Source organism: Gouania willdenowi, chromosome 21 (genome assembly GCF_900634775.1).
Source record: "Gouania willdenowi chromosome 21, fGouWil2.1, whole genome shotgun sequence".
In the NCBI taxonomy this organism is placed as follows: Eukaryota; Metazoa; Chordata; class Actinopteri; order Blenniiformes; family Gobiesocidae; genus Gouania; species Gouania willdenowi.
Window position 1 is genome coordinate 5932352 of NC_041064.1, and position 18586 is coordinate 5950937.

General features: G+C 35.0%; 1 protein-coding gene across 2 annotated transcripts; it reads right to left on the reverse strand.

Annotated features, from left to right (window-relative positions):
- Positions 1–1216: 1216 nt before the first annotated feature.
- spopla (speckle type BTB/POZ protein like a) lies at positions 1217–17354 on the reverse strand. Of its 2 annotated transcripts, none has more exons than XM_028436972.1 (12): positions 17306–17354; positions 16100–16179; positions 14059–14176; positions 13728–13849; positions 12080–12231; positions 10801–10928; positions 7947–8124; positions 7542–7597; positions 6356–6478; positions 5030–5172; positions 4853–4906; positions 1217–2725 (listed from the first exon to the last, which is right to left on the reverse strand). In XM_028436972.1, the coding sequence occupies exons 3-12, from the start codon at positions 14134–14136 to the stop codon at positions 2581–2583; spliced, it is 1179 nt and encodes a 392-aa protein (XP_028292773.1). In that variant the 5' UTR covers positions 14137–14176; positions 16100–16179; positions 17306–17354; the 3' UTR covers positions 1217–2580. The 2 variants fall into 2 exon arrangements, with proteins under 2 accessions (XP_028292773.1, XP_028292772.1); XM_028436971.1 differs by having other exon boundaries at positions 17173–17354.
- Between the last annotated feature and the right edge of the window lie 1232 nt (positions 17355–18586).

Consider the following 18586-nt stretch of genomic DNA (forward strand, 5'->3'; position numbering starts at 1 on the left):
ACACACACGGACAGAGGGGAGGAACGGCTGTGTGCCGTAAAAAAGTTCAATGTTTCACATATGCTAATGCAGCTTAGGTTCTTTGTGAATATCACAGCAGCTTTTAAAACGCACAAACAAAACAAGCCTCCACGTCGACTTTGGCTCATGATTAGAATTTATAGCCGTGTTGAACAAAGTTTATCCAGCCATATTTTTATTTTATTTTTTTTAAACCTGCGCTGAACAGAGCTGGGCAATATGGACCAAAACTCACATCGCAATATTTTTTTGTCAAAATGGCAAAATACGATATAAATCCTGATATTTCTAACTCAATAAAGTTTTACCAGAAATAATTCTGGGTTAAATTTGCTGATGCAAAATGTCACACAGGCTCATTTATTAACAAACAGCTGCACAATATGTGCCACTGTCTGGCTTTTTCTCCTGTAAGGGACAGCACGTGTGAGTGAGGACACAGAAATTCATCCAAATGTTCTTTTCATGTAGAGTTCTCAAAATGGCGATATACATCAATCATTTTACCGTACCAGAAAGACAATTCAAGGTTAAATTTACTACTTTATTTAACAAACAGCTGCACAATATGTGCCACTGTTGGCTTTTTCTCCGGTAAGGGACAGCATGTGTGAGTGAATTCTGTAATGTGGATTGTTTAGGTGAAAGTCTGGGTTTGGATGCACTCAGTATTCCATCAAACTGTTCTTTTCATACTGTTCTGAGAATTAGCAAATGCAGCAACTCCTAAAACGAGTACTGTGTTCCAAAATAAGCTATAAAATAAAAATGTATTTTTACAGGCGGTGATATAGGTGATATAGTATTTTTCTATATTACCAAAATAGCTATAAAATGTAAATATTTCGATATAGGCAAAATTTTAATTTTCATAAAACTTGATATCTAGAATTTCGATATATTGCCCAGGGCTACTTTCATGGTGTTTCGAGAAGTAGCAAAAGCAGCAACTCCTAAAATGAGTATTTTAACAAAAAAAAAAAAAGCATTAAAATAAAAACATTTTCTCATAGGCGATATTGTAATTTTCCATATCGCCAAAATAGAAATCTTGATATATTCTAAATCTAGATATATTGCCCAGGCCTAGAGCTGAACATAAGAAATGAACTTCAAAAATGCTTCGACTGCTGGAAAATGTTTTAATGAGTTAATGCAGGTGTTCTCGCAGACAACAACTTTGTGGTTTTTTGTGTTTTTTGCTCTCATGATGACGCTGAATGAGAAGTAATACCATGTGAAAATGATACTACTGTTAATTTACAAAATCCTCTCGAGTGACTGTCACACCACGCTTCATGAGACGGACTGATAAACATGACGACTCAATCCCACCCCTCCCCCCCCCAACACAGAATCACATTGCGGACAGATGTGATGCTCAGCATCCGACAGACACCCAAAGCGCGTTTTCAGGAGATTTTGTTTTGTTCTGCACAAAATTGTGTGTCAGATCATTGCAGAAGAACATGACTCGTTGAAAAACAATTAAGTGGTACTTGGACACTTTCCTTTTTGACAATAACATGACCATGCATTTTTGTCTTCTCCACTTAATAATTATTAACCACAGTATATTGAGAATATATAATATTAGCGAGTTGGCGACACTGAAACAAATTCTCAATTCAGACGTATGTTCTGCGTTATTTATGTCCTTTTTTTTTAAAAAAAAAAAAAATGGGAAATTACTCTGTGTAAATACTTCCAATGCTTTTAATATATTAGGGCCAAAGTACTGACACATTACTGTCTAACATGTTTTACAAGGGTTGACACGGGGGGGGGGGGGGGGGGGGGGGGGTCTTCATCATGACCTAACTAACTCTCCCCACAAATAAGCAATAGAACAGACTTGTACATTGGTCTTTCCGAAGGTGGATCAACTGTCATTTACATAGAAACGGTGCCATCAATATGGGGCATACACATCTTTTAAAAAGTGTAAAGAACTGACCTTGCACTGAGAGTGTTCATGGTATTTAATGTCTAGTCTCAAAATGGGCTAAACATTACAAATATATAATATTTCCCATTTGGTTAAACCTTTGTTACGTTCCTATAGAACTCCATATCAAAACAACTATGTATGGGAACTAGTGCAACCTGGAGGAGGCCTGGTCTTTGTGACGAAGGCAGGCACGGAGTTAAATAGACAAAATACTCTAGAGCATTTCCAGAGCAATGGCAGATATATTAAGGCCATATTTTGTTGGGGTTTTTTTTTTGTTTTGTTGAAAACTACAGAGAAAGAAAAATAGAGCTGTAGTAGCAGACAGCTTGGCATTTGCTGCTCAGGCTGAACGGTTTGGGTTCAGCTGAGTCAGCAAACGCAAACAAGCAACACTGATGGATCCTATGTTTTCCATTGATGTCAGTCTTCCATGTGCCGGCCGGCCTCCTCCCCACACGCCCAGGCCCAGAATGCTCCACTCCCCCTCTGTGTTCAAGTGAGTTCAGTTTTGGTGAAAATAAAAAGAGTGGCATCCTCACTACTTAGTCCTTCCTGTGTAAACCCACGCTCCGCGGCTCCGCTACAGTCCTGAGGCAGTCGGGGAGTCAGGACTGTTTTAAGCGCTTCCGGGGAAGACCGAATTGCGGGCACTGCGCAGAGGCCAGGGCACGAAAGGCTTCAGCGACCAAGTGTGGATGAGACTGGATCATTGACTTCCAGCCCGCGGTCTCCATTATGTCTGTGGCATGACTGTAAAGCACAAGCAAAAAGAGAGAACGCTCAACCACCATCATCCGCACATTAAAAATCAATCAGAATAAATAGGATCATAATGATATGCTCAAACAAAAAATAAAAAAATAATAAATAAAAAAAGAGGTGTAAAAGGGTTCTTGGTGTATAAAAATACACTGTTTGCCAATTGTTAATGTATTCCTGATGTGTTATATATATATATATATATATATATATATATATATATATTCCACCACTGTGATTCAAATGTTTCCCTTCCGATAAGATACCGATATTGCATCCTTGAGTACTGGACGATACCAATATCGGTGCGATACGATATCAGCACGAATGATACAAACTTTTATGATTTATTTTGTAGTGTAGAATGTTAGAAAAGGTTTGATCAAGTGATGTCACTCAAACAGAGAACAATAGTCAGCAACAGTAGATGTGAGAAAAACTGACCCATTTATTATTAACCAATTGGTTACATACATTTTAACCTTTAACATAATATCTACAGAATTCTACAATTGAAAAAATATAATATTATATATATCGGAGATTTTAGATGCAGTCCAATAAAATCTGATATTCGTTTTCTGGCTGATATCGGACCAATATCGGATCTGGACACCCCTAGGATCTGTACTGGGTGGGTAACGGACAGCTGGTCAAAAAAAAAAAAATACTTATAAAAATACTGGACTTGTCTTTTATTTTGAAAGAAACTTTTCTTTTGACAGGCATGCTGTTGCACAGGAAATTATATCAATTTACGCTTTAAAAAAAAGATTAAATGTGTGTTTTCAAAAATTAAATTTGATTTGTTGAATTTTTAAATAAAAAATAAAAAAAGTAGGTCGCAATTTAATGACCATGGCAAAATGTGGGTCCCAGGGTGAGACCAGTTGAGAACCCCTGTTTTAGATCAAATTTGTATATTAGGAAAAAGTCAAAATTACAGATAACGTGAATCATTGTGTAAAAATAACAAGTAATTCAGTTGTAGTTATCTCAGCCCTTCCAAATGCATAAATTCAATGAATATCCACAATATTTGCCTGGGCACACAGTTTTCCCACGCTTTTATCACATGATGACAGTCATTTTTAATCCCAAATTGTTGAAAAAGAAATAATCTTTTCCAAAATCCTGCAGTTTCATTAAAATTATTCCTGAAATTGTTCGCAAATTGAATAAAATTGGTCACAAATTGAGGTACATTTAAAGAATGGATATTGTCTTTAACTTCCATTATTTTACACATATTTATAGGGCAGAATAATGATAAAATGCTCATTATCCCACCTATAATTTGCAGCCGACTTCAGATCAAACTGGTCCATATTTGGCCGTTAAACCAAATAATTCAGTTGTAGATATCTCAGCCCCTCTAATTACACACATTCAATGATACTCAACCATATCTACAGGGATCACAGTTTTCCCGCACTTGTATAACATGGCGGTCACTTTGAATATTAAATTGTTGAAAGAACTAAATTTTTGACAAATCATGCAATTTTCCTCAAATCATCCCACAAAATTTAATTTTAAAAAACATGGTCACAAAATCAAGGACATTTAGGTGAAGATTCTGTCACTTATTGACTGGATATTGTCGGTGCCTTAAATAGCTTATATTAAATTTCATATCAGTGAAAACTAGTGCACAATAATGTTGAAATGTGGCTCACTTAATGTCAAACTGCTCCGTGTTTGGCTACTGAACTAAAGTGAGTTCGACAATCCTGGTTTTACTGGTTTAATACATTTAAAATAAATAAGATAAAATCATTAAGAGTCCACACACGCAAACAATGCACAGCTCAAACTATGGCAATAAAGAAGTTTAACAATTCAAAGTGTGTACTCATCTGGAATCAGTACTTCTCATAGCAAAGAAGAACTCTTTTCTTTTTAAAATTCAACAAATACTCAACGCTATGAGCTGCTGCTGCTGCTGGTAAGAGTCTATTAATAATATTGATGCAAAGATTTGGATCCTCAAACTGAAAAGGCAAACAGCACTGTGTCTGCCTGGGCTAAAAACAATGAATTCTAATGCATTTGGTTGGGCGAAGAGATAAGGGTGTGTTATTAATCTTGTGTCACATATATCAGCTAATTACATACTTGCTATTCCAGTTCTTTCCATCTTTACAGCCCAGCTGTCTCAGGACACTGCACCTATGGTGGGGAGATAAAAAGGTAAGCATTCAGGGCTGGTAAACAGAAATGGCAGCAGGAATTCATCACCAGAGTTCCCACCCCCCACCGCACCCCTTTCTCTCTTCTTTTAGCGATACTTGCCTGTTGATAAAATCTATGGCTTGTGCTTTGAGCTGTTCAGCGCTGTGCAAGTCGGCCAGGATGAGGGTGTCGGCCACGTTCTCCACTGAAAGGCTATTGCACAAGGCCTCTTCACACATGACCTTTAAACGCTCCAGAGCATACTGAGAGAGCGGGAAGAGCAGAGAGCAGCGGGAAAAAAAATAAGTTCAAATGCACACACCTATTAATTAGCAAAACACACACTGCATGACAATTAGTAGGAAAAACCTAGGACAGTAAAAATATAAATAAACCAATACAAACTAATCAACTAATAGTGTTGAATATTTAATGATTTTAATCATAATCTTTGATGATGCCTTAACACACGTGTTGAACTCGAAGCCCGGTGGCCAAAAACTGGCCTTTAAGAGCATCAAATTCAGCCCAGTCGTGAAAGTTGAAATGATAGAAAAAACATTAAATATTTTGTAAGTTAAAAAACTAATTTAGTTGTAGATATCTTAGCTAGGGGTGTCCTGATCCGATATTGACATCGGTCCGATATCAGTCAGAAAACGAATATCAGATTTTATCGGACTGCATCTAAAATCTCCGATATATACAGTATATAATATTTATTCAATTGTAGAATACTGTAGATATTATGTTAAAGGATAAAATTTATGCAACCAATTAGTTAATAATAAATGGGTCAGTTTTTCTCATACCGACTGTTGCTGACTATTGTTCTCTGTTACAGTGACATCACTTGATCAAGCCTTTTCTAACATTCCACACTATAAAATAAGTCATAAAAGTATGTATGATTCATGCCGATATTGTATTGGATCAATATTGGCAATATTGGTATTGTATCTGAAGTGAAAATGTTTTATCAGGACATCTCTAATCTTAGCCCCTCCAAATACAACATTTTGATTGACTCAGTTTCCAGTTCTTTTAATACAGTCGTCAAATTGTTGAAAGAACTCTAAATTATTCCACAAAAATACCCTAAATTCCCAAAATCTGAAAAATATAAGTGAAATTCCTGCAGGGACTGACATACAGGCAAACTTTATCATGTATGTGTGTTTAGGTTCCCATAGTGATGATACAGGTTGTATTCTAACCAGTAACCCCACTTTTATTTTAATATAAAACGTATTCCTTCTATTATCATTAATGTACAACATAAATGATGGTCAAAACATGGTTGAAACCCACTGCTTGAATCTCACCAACACATGAATTAAAACACTGTCATGTAGCATTTAATTAGGGCTGATAAAAGTTAATATAATTATTAAAAAATACCTTGGGTCAGCTACCAAGTTTATCAGAAACTGAGCAACTTCTTACTTTATCTGCAGCTGCCAGTAAATTGTCGGCCATTTTCTCTAGGTTTGGTGCCTTCCCCGTGTAGATGAAACCCATCATTTCCTTAAAGACGTCTGGATCCACGTCACTGATGTCAACACGGTTCTGAGGGAAGTTTAGGAATAGAACATCTCATAAAACAACATCCAACAATGCAGACAGAAGACATGACGCATTTATGTATTAAATAATAATGCAATGTTTAGTTTAGCTATGGGTAAATAACAGGAGGTGGTGCACAAGGGTTTCTAAGGAAACTTAAGAGGCACTACTTTAAAGAAAGCATAACACAGGCATTAGAACAGCAAATAAATCAAAGTGCAACAATGTAATCCAATTAATCAGATTAATAATTGTAATTATTGGTAAGCACTAGAAAAAAAAGGGTGTAAGAAAAAAATTATTTGGTGATATTTCACTGTGCGATTATTGTATTGATCCCAAAAATGTCAAAATCAATTTTAAAAAATCATGTTTAAGAAAAAAAAAAAAAACATTGACGCCTGATCAGTAACTGTCGGTGAACGACATCAGACCTTGTTAAACTGCATCACTCCTCAATGCATTTTAGCTTGGAAGTAAAATGCACTTTCATAAAACATACTGGACACTTATGTGTTTTTTTTTTTTAGCAACAAAAGTTCAACTTTTTTGAAAAATGTAATTTGACAGATAGATAAACATCCCATTTGTAATTGATATTTGTACTTAAATTAAAGTTAGTAACCATTTACTTGTTCCCACCAGTAAAAAAAAAGAAATAGGAATTTTATTTCATACCATTTTGTAATTTGTATTTGTTGATACTGCGATATATATTGTATTGTTCAGTATTAGGATATATCGTATCGAGACATGCAAATTGCAAATTTTATCGTCAAATTCATGGTAACGCACACCCCTAATTAAATTAAAAAAGGAAAAAAAAAATGCTCAATTTAGTCATGGAAAAAAAAGCACTGAAAAATTATTCTTTTATAGCTTGTTTTTTTTTAACACAAAAAGCCAAATAAATATCTATTTAGCAATAGTATGGTTCACTGCATCATTTAATTAGTTTAATATTTGGTAAAACAATAATCCCTTTTGGGAACTATAAAAATACTTTTATTTCTTATTGTACATTTACTGCATTACCAAATTATAAACGGATGTCAATTGATCTTACCTTTTTACTCTCCTCCATTTCATGTTCAAACATAGCATTAAATACTGGTGACCTTGCTGTAAAAACAGAATGTAAATGAACATTACTGTCAATGTTTAACAAAGACGTGCTGCTGCTGCCGCCTAATGAAACTAAACCATATGACAGTGGTTCAGTTGCTAAGACATTGTAAACATTCTTTAGCTGCCACTTAAGTGCTTCCATCATGTGTGTGAAAGATGGAAGGACCAAGCAGGGCTTAGCATCCACTTCTTTAGAACAACAACTGAAGCCTAGAACACACACTATTCAGAGCGTTCCAGAGGACGTGGATTCTCAGTGAGAAAACAAATAAAAAGATCTATGGGTGTAACTTTTCTACAGGTTTTTTTTTGCTCTGTAAATGTAAATTTGTAGAGGCCTTACCTGCGAGGATGGATTTGTGAGCTTTGAACTCCTGCCCTCCTACGTACAGGCTGCAGTCGGTAAAGCGTGAACACTCCCACAGGTTCCCCAAATCGTCCGACAACTGACACTCGGGGACCTTCAGCATGTTCATGTTGGACTGGCCCGAAATGTTCACAGAATCCTGGACGACGCTCACCTGTGCACGCAAAAAGAAAACACACAAAATAAAAATAAAAAAGAAGAAAAACAAGGAGTTTGACATAAACTGAAATTAAAACACATACCTACATTTAAATATATACTGTAATTAGTTCACGTGACCCCATTCTTATATCACAAATTTCTGGCAACCTCAGAGATTTTTTTTTCTCTCTCAAACTAGTTTTCTGATCAAAGTAGCCACTATCAATACACAGTATCAATAGTATCAGTATCAATATGCACCAGCTCATATTTTTTTGTAATGTATTTTATTTTAACTAGATTTATATTTGAAAAAGTGAAAGTATAGAATACAATTGTTTGAGATTGTGTGGTGTTTCCATACGAAAATAATTATTATTTAAGCTATTTACGCTTTCTGCCTCTTGCACTGTAAATCTCTTTGTGATATTATGTATTTGGTTAATCGTGCAAAATAGATGAATAAAAATACATTTCATTTAAAATTAAATACAATTAAATTAAAATGTATTTTATATCTAATTTGGCATCTTTCTTAAGAATAAAAAACATCAATTTTTGATCAAAAAGGTAATATAATAAATTATTATATACACAAATACAGATATGGTAAATGCACCCCTTTATGGTCTGCTTTAAAATGGAAGATTTTATTGTTTATATGATTCCTAGATAAAACTGAAAATGTCCATGCAATAAAATTATGTAACTCGATAGTTAGGTTAAATTTATTTAAAAAATACATATAACTTGTACAATATTTTTTGTTTTATTCATCTCTTATATTTTCCTTTTGTGTGCTTTTCTCATGTTGTTTGGAATATTAAAGACCACTTGAATAAAAGTTGTTTAGAAAGCACTTTGACAGAAATAAGTGGGAAAATGTTTTCACCAAATTGTTTTTAGGTTTCTATCTTCTCCACATTAAACCTGGCAGCATTCAGCTTATTTTCATTACAGCCTTTAGAGACACCTCATTTACTTCATACGTTGACAAAACACTCCACGAAACATTTACTCCTGCTGACAGAGGAAATTTAATCACATCAAACTTAAGTGTCATTGTCAATTATGAGAGACGGGGGAAGGCACTTTTCTAGCCTCACACCGTCATGGCGGCCGATGTGAAACACAAATCACATTATGCAGGTTAGCGCAATCCTGGCAGGAGTATCGGAGTCTATTTAGGGTCACACTATCTCCAGGAGTTTTGCGGATGATAAAAAGGACAAAAAAGTTTGACAGTTGTTTGATTTGCAGTAAGAATATATTTGCTACAGAAACTACAGCGCATTGTGTGCTCTGCAGAGAAGGTGATCGGCCGCAGCCTTCCATCGCTCCAGGACCTGTACATCGTGCAGGTCGGATCATAGCCGACCTTTCTCACCCTGCACATGGACTATTCAAATCTCTCCCCTAGGGCAGGAGGTTACAGTCTATCTGGACCAGAACCTCCCGCCATAAAAACAGTTTCTTCCCCTCTGCTGTTGGACTCATGAACACTATGTAACGATGAAACTCGCTGCTTCAAACCTCGGTCACTCTTACATACCTGTACTCCACAAACTTGACACTTTATAACTGCTGCCACTTTATAAATCATGTCCTTAATAACCCGCACTGACATGTTTATTGTATATATCATATTTATTTAATATGTATACTATAATGTTATCAAGAACATAATGCATGCATTATTTTTTTTTTATTTTTATCTATTCTATTGTTTGCTATTGCACCTTTTTAAGCACCTGCAAGCCAAAGCAAATTCCTAATTGTGAATTCTGTTCATCAACAATGGCAATAAAATGTTGTAATTCTGATTCTGCGAAACAATAATATTACAATCCTGAAAAACTTCAGTGTGTTTTAATTAAAAACATTATTGCTTCTATGTTTGGTGTTTTCCAGAGGTGTTTGGCGACTTTTTACTTTCACTCCTTATTGGAGGTCAATCGATATGGGAATTTCAAAGGCCGACGCAGATACGCATTTAAAAAAAAATAAATAAAAAAAAAATAAAAAAATCAGCCAATGGCTGATATCTGAAGCTAATTTTGGAAGTCAATATACTTTTTTAAAGCACATTGATTATGAAATACAATTGAAACACTTATATGGTATAAATGTATATATTAGAAATTAAATGAAATACACCTATAGAAGATTTATTGAACTTTAAATATACCCGTACACAACCAAGTAAAACAAAAATCTTTACCCTATTAAGGACATAATAGGATAAGGATATTTGATCAGGCACCATTACTGTAACTGTAAGACTATCACTGAGTATGAAGTAAGCAGGGATAAATCCTGCACAACATTAGCAGCTACAGACGATCGCTAAAGGAGGAATGAATGTGTAAAAAAAAAAACAAGTTGTTTTTCATGTTATACAACGCTGGCCCGCTAATGGGACGTCTTTAAAGTGTCTTTATAAAAAATAATAACAGCAACTACAACTCCATCGTGGTGCTAAATAAACACTGACTTGTGAAATAACAGTGTTACACATAAAGAGCAGAATTTCTGTGAAAATCAAGTGAGACGAAGCCAACAGAAAGTGAGTCATTCATTTGCACTTGAACTGAGCGAGATGTATGATTGAAGATTGCCTAAAAAGTGAGATGTTCCAGTGCAAGTCAAGTGTTATGTGACAGCGGAAACATGGTGTGTGTGGCCTTACCTCACAGAACAGAGTGAGCTTGTCATCCGGTAAAAGTCCATTTGCTTCATCAAGGAGAAAATCTCTTCTTATGAATTTTTTGAATCCCCAGTCTTTGCCTTGGACAAATCTATATGCTCTTTGGCTTTCTGCGACAAAAATAAAACAAGTTATATCAGTATATCTCCCATACTTAAACAGGAAAATGATCAGGCGAATTAGACTGTAGCTAACTATCGTATTTTTCAGGCTATTGAACGCACCGCTATATTGGCCGCATTTCAATAATTTAGCAATTTTACAAGAAACATCCACATAAAGGCCGCTCCACCACATAGGCCACACCCTATTGGCTGATGAGGGTGCCCTTCAGACAACTCGACCAATCAGAACGGGCAGGTAGGTGGGCTGCTATACTCTTGTTAATGGCGGTTTCTGTGTATTTCCATGTATTCTGATCAGTTTCAACGGATGAGTGTCAATCTCCACGTGAAGTCTCCTCCTCACTGCTCCATGTCTGCATATCAGTCCATTTACAGCTTTTTATGGATACTTTTTACAGGAACCAGACTGATGCAGCACTCCCTCCGCTCCCGTGCACCAATAGGATCTGGAGCGATCACGTACAGTCAGAATACAGACAAGATCGCTTCTGAACAAACCCAACGTGGTTAATTGGCAACTTTATGCTATTCATTCTTATGTTTCTATCATAAATCGGCTGATTTTTACTTTATCCAGTATTTCAGCGTGCGCTATCTGTGTGTGAGTTATGTCAGCTGTCAGTCTCAGCCGCATGCTATCGCTCCTGATTTGACAACTTTATGATGTTTATTAATTCCTACTATTAAAAACTGGCTGAGATATCTTACATTTTAAACCATAGTGTTCTTTTTATTCGCTCTTCTGAACGTAAATGGAAGCCAACACCGCTCCCTGCTCCACAAACCTCACTATTACCGGTATTTGATTTGTTTTTGAACAATCTGCAATCTTATATATAAATAAAAACAAACATTCAACAGATGTAAAACTTTGCCGTCATTGGCTCCCATGCAATTTCCCTCCACGATCAGACGGCGTCCTGTTATTAAACTTTTCGTACATTAACAGAAGCTGGTTTCTGAACGTTCAGTGGCTGTTACAGTTCAGTCATTCTGCTGTAGGGGGGACTGTCAGTAACATTCTGCCTCCCGACACCCACATGTGCTGATCCACACAAAGCACTCCGCCGCATTGTCCGCACCCTCAACTTTAAAGGAAAAAAATAGCAGTATATTAGTAAAAATACAGTACTCACCCATTGCCTTTGTCTCCTCTCTCTTAGCGTTCAGCAACGAAAACTTGAACTTTGCTCTGACTTCACTTTTCGGACAGCTTACGAGAAGCAAATACAACGACAGATAATCTTTGCTTTCGTCATCCAGTCCCTTTGGATTGACACGCAAACACCTAGAAATATCACACACAATATTAGAGATGGAAGGATTTATCCTAAATCGGCTAATAATCGATGCAAATAAGAGGGGATTAAAATTGATACAGCACAGTATGTTCTTCAATACAGGCCTGCACGATATAGATTAAAACCAATATCTTTAAGCTAAATCACGATGTCCGATATATACAGGTATCTAGATATTTTAATTTATCCTCTAAATCACTGTTTGAATGTTAAATTCAATCCTTTGGTGCATTAAATAACACCAATATTGTGATGCAAGTCGCCCATAGCCTCTTATGGGTGTCACAATCCAATTATTCAACAATTATCACAACTTTCAATACATCTCCATGCTCACACACAGACACATACCGACACACACACACACACATTAAGAAACAGCAACATAAGCAATCTTTTCTTACATTTTTATTTTATATGTTTCTAGAATTTTTTTATTTTTTGTTCAACTTTGTATGATGATAAATGAAGAAATGTGCATTTTATTTTGGTTGAGTTTAAACAGTTTGTAGGAAAGTTATAGAAAGAAAATGTATTAGTTTTTTAAAATTCTTCACAATTTAAATAAAAGAATAAGAATCTGTATTTTAAATTAACTGTTTTTTCTCTAAAATATGATCTATATGTATTGAAATTTAAATGAGTTAAGTGCATCATTACCGTATATCCCAATTTTTCATGTCGTTTTTTTTAGTGGGGATTCAAATCAAATCGTTGGTTGAACATTTCCCTACACCACTACACAATATTCTACAATAACAGGTCATTGTCAAACTTTATACTGCAGCGTTCAGTTTTAATTTACCTGACCTTACATTATGGCTGTCACATTCATAGCATGGTGTGAACTTCACAACCCAATAAATTTAACACTGGGTTATAATGTGATGATTATATTAAGAGCAATATAATCTAGTGATAGGATTCGATTAAAAAAAATGTAATCTGATTAATTACAAACGTAAGTAATTAATCTCATCATTTGACACGAGAAGCAACGTTTTTTTTTTTTTTTAAATGGATTTTGGCTGAATCATTGAAAACAAAAAATGAGCTTAAACAACAAAATTGTGTTCATTATTTTCATCACTGAGTGCTAACATTATGTGCAATACGAATAAAGAATATAATGATTGCATTGTTTGCAAAGCATAAACTTCAATTTAAGTAAGCTACTGTATATTCATGCTTTTCTGTATTTTTTGTAAACTTTCTAAAAAAAAAACAAATCAAAAAAAATCATAAAACAGCAGAACATTCAAGAGAAGTGGAAACTGAACAATGCAAAACAGTTGAACTTGTGAAATGAAAAAGGTTCCACGCTGTTTGGACTGGAATGAAATAAAACAGATTAACTGCGTTTTTTTGTGTGTATGCGTGTTATTTTTCTGTAATTATTTAATAGCAAATAACGCGTTAAAGTCAAGGCCCTAACACAGTCATTATGAGTTATAATATTACAAGGTGAAGAAAAAACACGAACCACTTCATTTTATCATTAGGGCCAGAGGAGAAGGTTGAACTCTTTAACACTTCTCCCATTTCTTCTCTGCAAAAGCTGAAGTTGTTTATCGTCCACATGTAGGAAAACTTCACAACTTTGACCTTAAAAGAACAAAAAGAACAAAGAGCAAAAATTATAACCAAATCATACAATTTTAAAAACAAAAATTTCACCCGAGTTTAAACTCAAGGTCACACTATAAAATCCGGTTACGTCAAAAATGTCAAATCAGGTAATAATTTTATATTTTTTTAAGACCTGGTGAGAAAATATATTAATTACAATTCAGTTTGTTCATTAGAGCGCATACCTGTGTATAACACCAGCTCTCTGCCACAGGTCCACTTGACATCTCCCCTGGTGGAGGAGGGGTGGGTACCCGTGACATCTCCAGCTAAGTGGTCCCGCCCACTTACTTTACAAGGGAACTGATTGGTTGAAAACAAAAAAAGTTTAGTTTATTTGTCACATTTTATCGTAAATGTATAACTGTATGTTGCGCTTTTTCTCACATAAAAACTGTGATATGTATTCAAAACTACAACTAAAACAAATTAAATAAAATAAGAGCACAAAAAAAGTTTAAATCACGTACATTTTTAAACCAATTTAATGAGTATGTAATATATGTAAATAAACTAAAAGACAGCCAATCACAGCATTATGTTTGGGCAAATATCTCAAAATCATGTTTTACAGGCATTTTAAATATTGTTGAAGCCACCCAGAGCTTTTGAGCACTAAAGAAACAATGAAGATGAAGACTAAATCAAGAAGACAAAAATCAAGTTCGACTGCAAAAGGAGGTGTGTTGCAGGATTAGTATGGTTATAATATTTCTATTCTAATAAACTTAGTAAGGATTAACATTCTTTAAGACTTGTTCATGTGGATCTTGTTGGGTTCTTTCTTTCTTACTATGGACTTTATATTTTGTTAAGCGCACTGAGATGACTTTGTAGTAAGACTTGAGGAAACCTCTCGAGTGTCTAAGTGAAACGTTTTTATATCCTGGTGAGATGGGAAAAAAAACGCTATTCTTCAAAAATCTTGTGAGGAAGAAGTTCCTACTTCTCTAAAACTGGGGTTATCAACTCATGGGTCACTGACCTTTTTCCAGGCGGTCATGAGAATGTACACAAGGGAAGAAGAATAATTTCAGGATTAAGTTTTGTAGGGAATTATTTTTTGCATCAGATTTTTATTTTTCAATGTAGGTAAGTGGCAATGTTAGTCACTAATGATGTTATTTAAGGGGAAAAGAACAAAATTTCTTTCCTGATTTGAGCCGTGGCTTAGGCTATCAAGAGTCGGGTCCTAAATAACACTTGTTCCGTGAGAGAACAATTTCACGTAATTAGTCTAAAAAACATTTTTGAAATCCAACACTAAACGTTTCACAACCCAGAACAAAATTGAATTAGAGGGGTAAACAGTAAAACCTTTGCTTTTGCTTGACAATCACCATTGACAACACAGGTGGAGATATTGCAGTCTGACAGATTTTTACCACAAAATGTCCAAATCCTGCGTAGGATATGGCCGTCATACCCAAGTATGGCTGAAGGAAAAGATTCCATTTTACAGAATACAAACCCGGAAACAACTCTGAAGAGAAACAACAAAAACAAAGAAGTCGTGTAAACCAACGAGATGTAACTTTTCTTCATATCCGTGCTTGGCTTTTGGCTCTAATCTGCTGAAATATTCGCAAGACATTGAGTAAAACCTGCGTGTTGTCCGCAATAAATAGCGGTTGTCAAGCAAAAGTTTACCCCTCTTAAAATGGCGGTGGGCGTTGCTAGGTCAAGCGTCCCGAATGATGATTTCATCGTAAAAAGGTGTATGGAACTTTTTTTCTTTGATTGCGACTTCCTATTCAAGACATTTTGATAATAATGACTGTATACTGTTAATATAGGCTTCAAAATTGAATTTTCTTTTTACATTGTTGGTTGGTGGTGTGCCTTGGGATTTTTTTCAATGAAAAGGTTGAAAACCACTGCCTCAAAACTGGTACGCTATCATTCATTTCAACGCATCACGAATTGTCAAACCCTGCTCGAATTAAAAAAAAAGATAATAAAAAAAAAAAAAAAAGAACATGACCAACAGCAGCAGTTCTAAAGCAAATGTTTGAGTCCCATTAAAAATGTGCAATAAATTGTTGATATATGTTGATATGGGGAAACAAAAGTCGGGGTTGAGGAGCATTGAGTTATTTGCCTTCAGTGACTTGCAATTTGAATAAAACTTTCATGTGCTGTAGATAGACAGATGCTTCCACATAAGAGTTAAAAACTCAGACTTATAAAACATCACCACCAGTGCAAATAAAAACTTTCCATCACCTCTTGAATGGTTGTAATGTGTAATGGTGGCGTTTTCTAAGATACCACAGGATCCTTCATCACCCCAGCTTCATGGTTAACTACAAAGAAGAGAAAAACCAACATTAAATATCCAAAAATGTATCAGTGAAATTATGACGATATGCGTATTTATTTGAATATGCTAGTAGTTTAAAAGATGCTAAGAGGTTTTGGTGGTTGGATATACGAAGCAAAGCAGCTAAACCACTGCAATGCTACATTATTAGTCGTGATACTTTACTTCCAGCTCACTGTGATGCTGTTTAAAGGAGTAACTTCGTCTCTGTGGTATTTCACCGCTCATTTCTGGGAATCACCCAACTTTTGTTGAGCTAGCACTTTAGCTGCACAGATGCTAACTCACAACAGTGAAGATGCTATGCGGATTGAGCCACGACTAGCATCTGGGTTGGTGTTAGCATAAAGTTACGGATCGTATTTGTCAAGAACGACAACCTTTACCACTAAACCCAAACTATTCGATGTATAAACATCACTACATTTCATAATATACAGGAATCTTAGATGTAGCAACTGTTCAATGTTAGCCGTGATACAAGCACAAGATACCGACAACAACATCGACATAATTTGGATTCATCACAGAGATTAAAATGGTGCAGATATTCACAACACAAGCCAGGGTGATTATAATGAACAAATGAGTGTAGAACACAAGGATAAAGACTCACAAGTGAGACTAATATGAACTTCACTACAGTTTTCGGACTGCAAAGCCTAGACTAAACTAAGCTAACAAACGTGTTAGCAATAAGACCCGTTCGCTTACTACCCCGCATAATTAAATCAGTCTTCCGCCCAGTTTGTAACACAAACCACCAAAGGATGCCCAAGGCTTCAATACCTCATAAACACATTTTACTATCTTAAACAATTGGCATTTTCAGCTCCTAAAGACGGGATTCTATGGGTGCAAGCGAATGTATAGCCTCTTTACAAAACAACGTCGGCTAAAGCAGCGGCTAGCTGAAGCTAATCTCTGCACTGGGTGCTGCTCACAAAAAGTTTAAAAAGACGCTGTAGCTCCATACCTTTCCACTTTATACTCCCACATACATCGAGTAATACGTGTAACGTTGTGTTACAATAGCTCTACTCGTCGTCCGTGACCCTGAAATCCCTTTCATTCAATATCTTCACAAGGTTTCTTTGTCTAATTTATACCTGGGCTAGCTTACATTCGTGTAGCTGGATAGTAGCCTCACAAGCTAGGAAATATAGACAATGCGCATGCGCGAACTGTTGCAAAGCTGTCTACACGAATAACAATGTTGATAATAATAATAATAATAATAATAATAATAATAATAATAATAATAATAATAATAATAATAATAATAATAGTAATAATAATAATAATAATAATAATAATAATAATAATAATACAATTTATTTTATTTTTTAATTTTATTTTAACTTGTGTCTTCTTTAACATACAATCTTAACATTCACATTTTTACAAAGTGATATTTCAATGTTTAATGTTCAATGTCTTTATTGACAGTTTCCATGGTACACATTTGTTTTGTTTTGGGGTTTTTTTTAATAACTTATGCCTGACCTACAGTTGTAATTTTGCACTATTACCTTATATTAATATGCATTTTTGTTTCTACTGTCGGCTCTTTTATTGTGTTGCTCCAAAGGGAATTTCCTCTCTAGGGATCAATAAAGGCGTATTCTATTCTAAAATGAAAGTGGTGCCTTAGGACCAGCAGCATACCAGTACTAAGAAAAAGAATACAAGCTAAATGGAAGTATAATACAACGCAATACCAGTATGATTCAAGTTAGTATAGATATTTTAAGAAATAGAATCACATAAACAACAATAAGTTAGTGAGGATGTAAATTGGGGGATAATGAAAACTGATTCATTTTGGTTACTGTATTTCAGTTTTAAAGTTATTTCTATTTTAATATATAAGCAAGGATCTCAGATTCGGTGTTACCATTTATTTTGACCGAGATATGCAACAGTTAGTATTTTTCTAGCTAGCTAGAAAACTTTTCTCGTTAACAATTTGCGCATATTTTGACTGAACAAAATTATTTTCATAACTTTAGATTAGGAATGTCCCGATACAATTTTTCACTTCCGATACGATACCGATATTGCAGCCTGTAGTATTGTTACCGATATTGATCCGATACGATATCAGCACGAATCATACACACTTTTATGACGTATTTTGTGGAATGTTAGAAAAGGCTTGAACAATAGTCAGCAACAGTAGGTATGAGAAAAAATGACCCATTTATTATTAACCAATTGGATACATAGACTTTAACCTTCAACATAATATCTACAGTATTCTACAGTTGAATAAAATAAATAAAAAAATAAATTATAAGACCCTGAAAAATAACCTAAATAAATCCAAAAAAACAAACTATACTTTTAAAGTGCAAACAATTCAAGTTCACTCTGAAAAAAAAAAATAG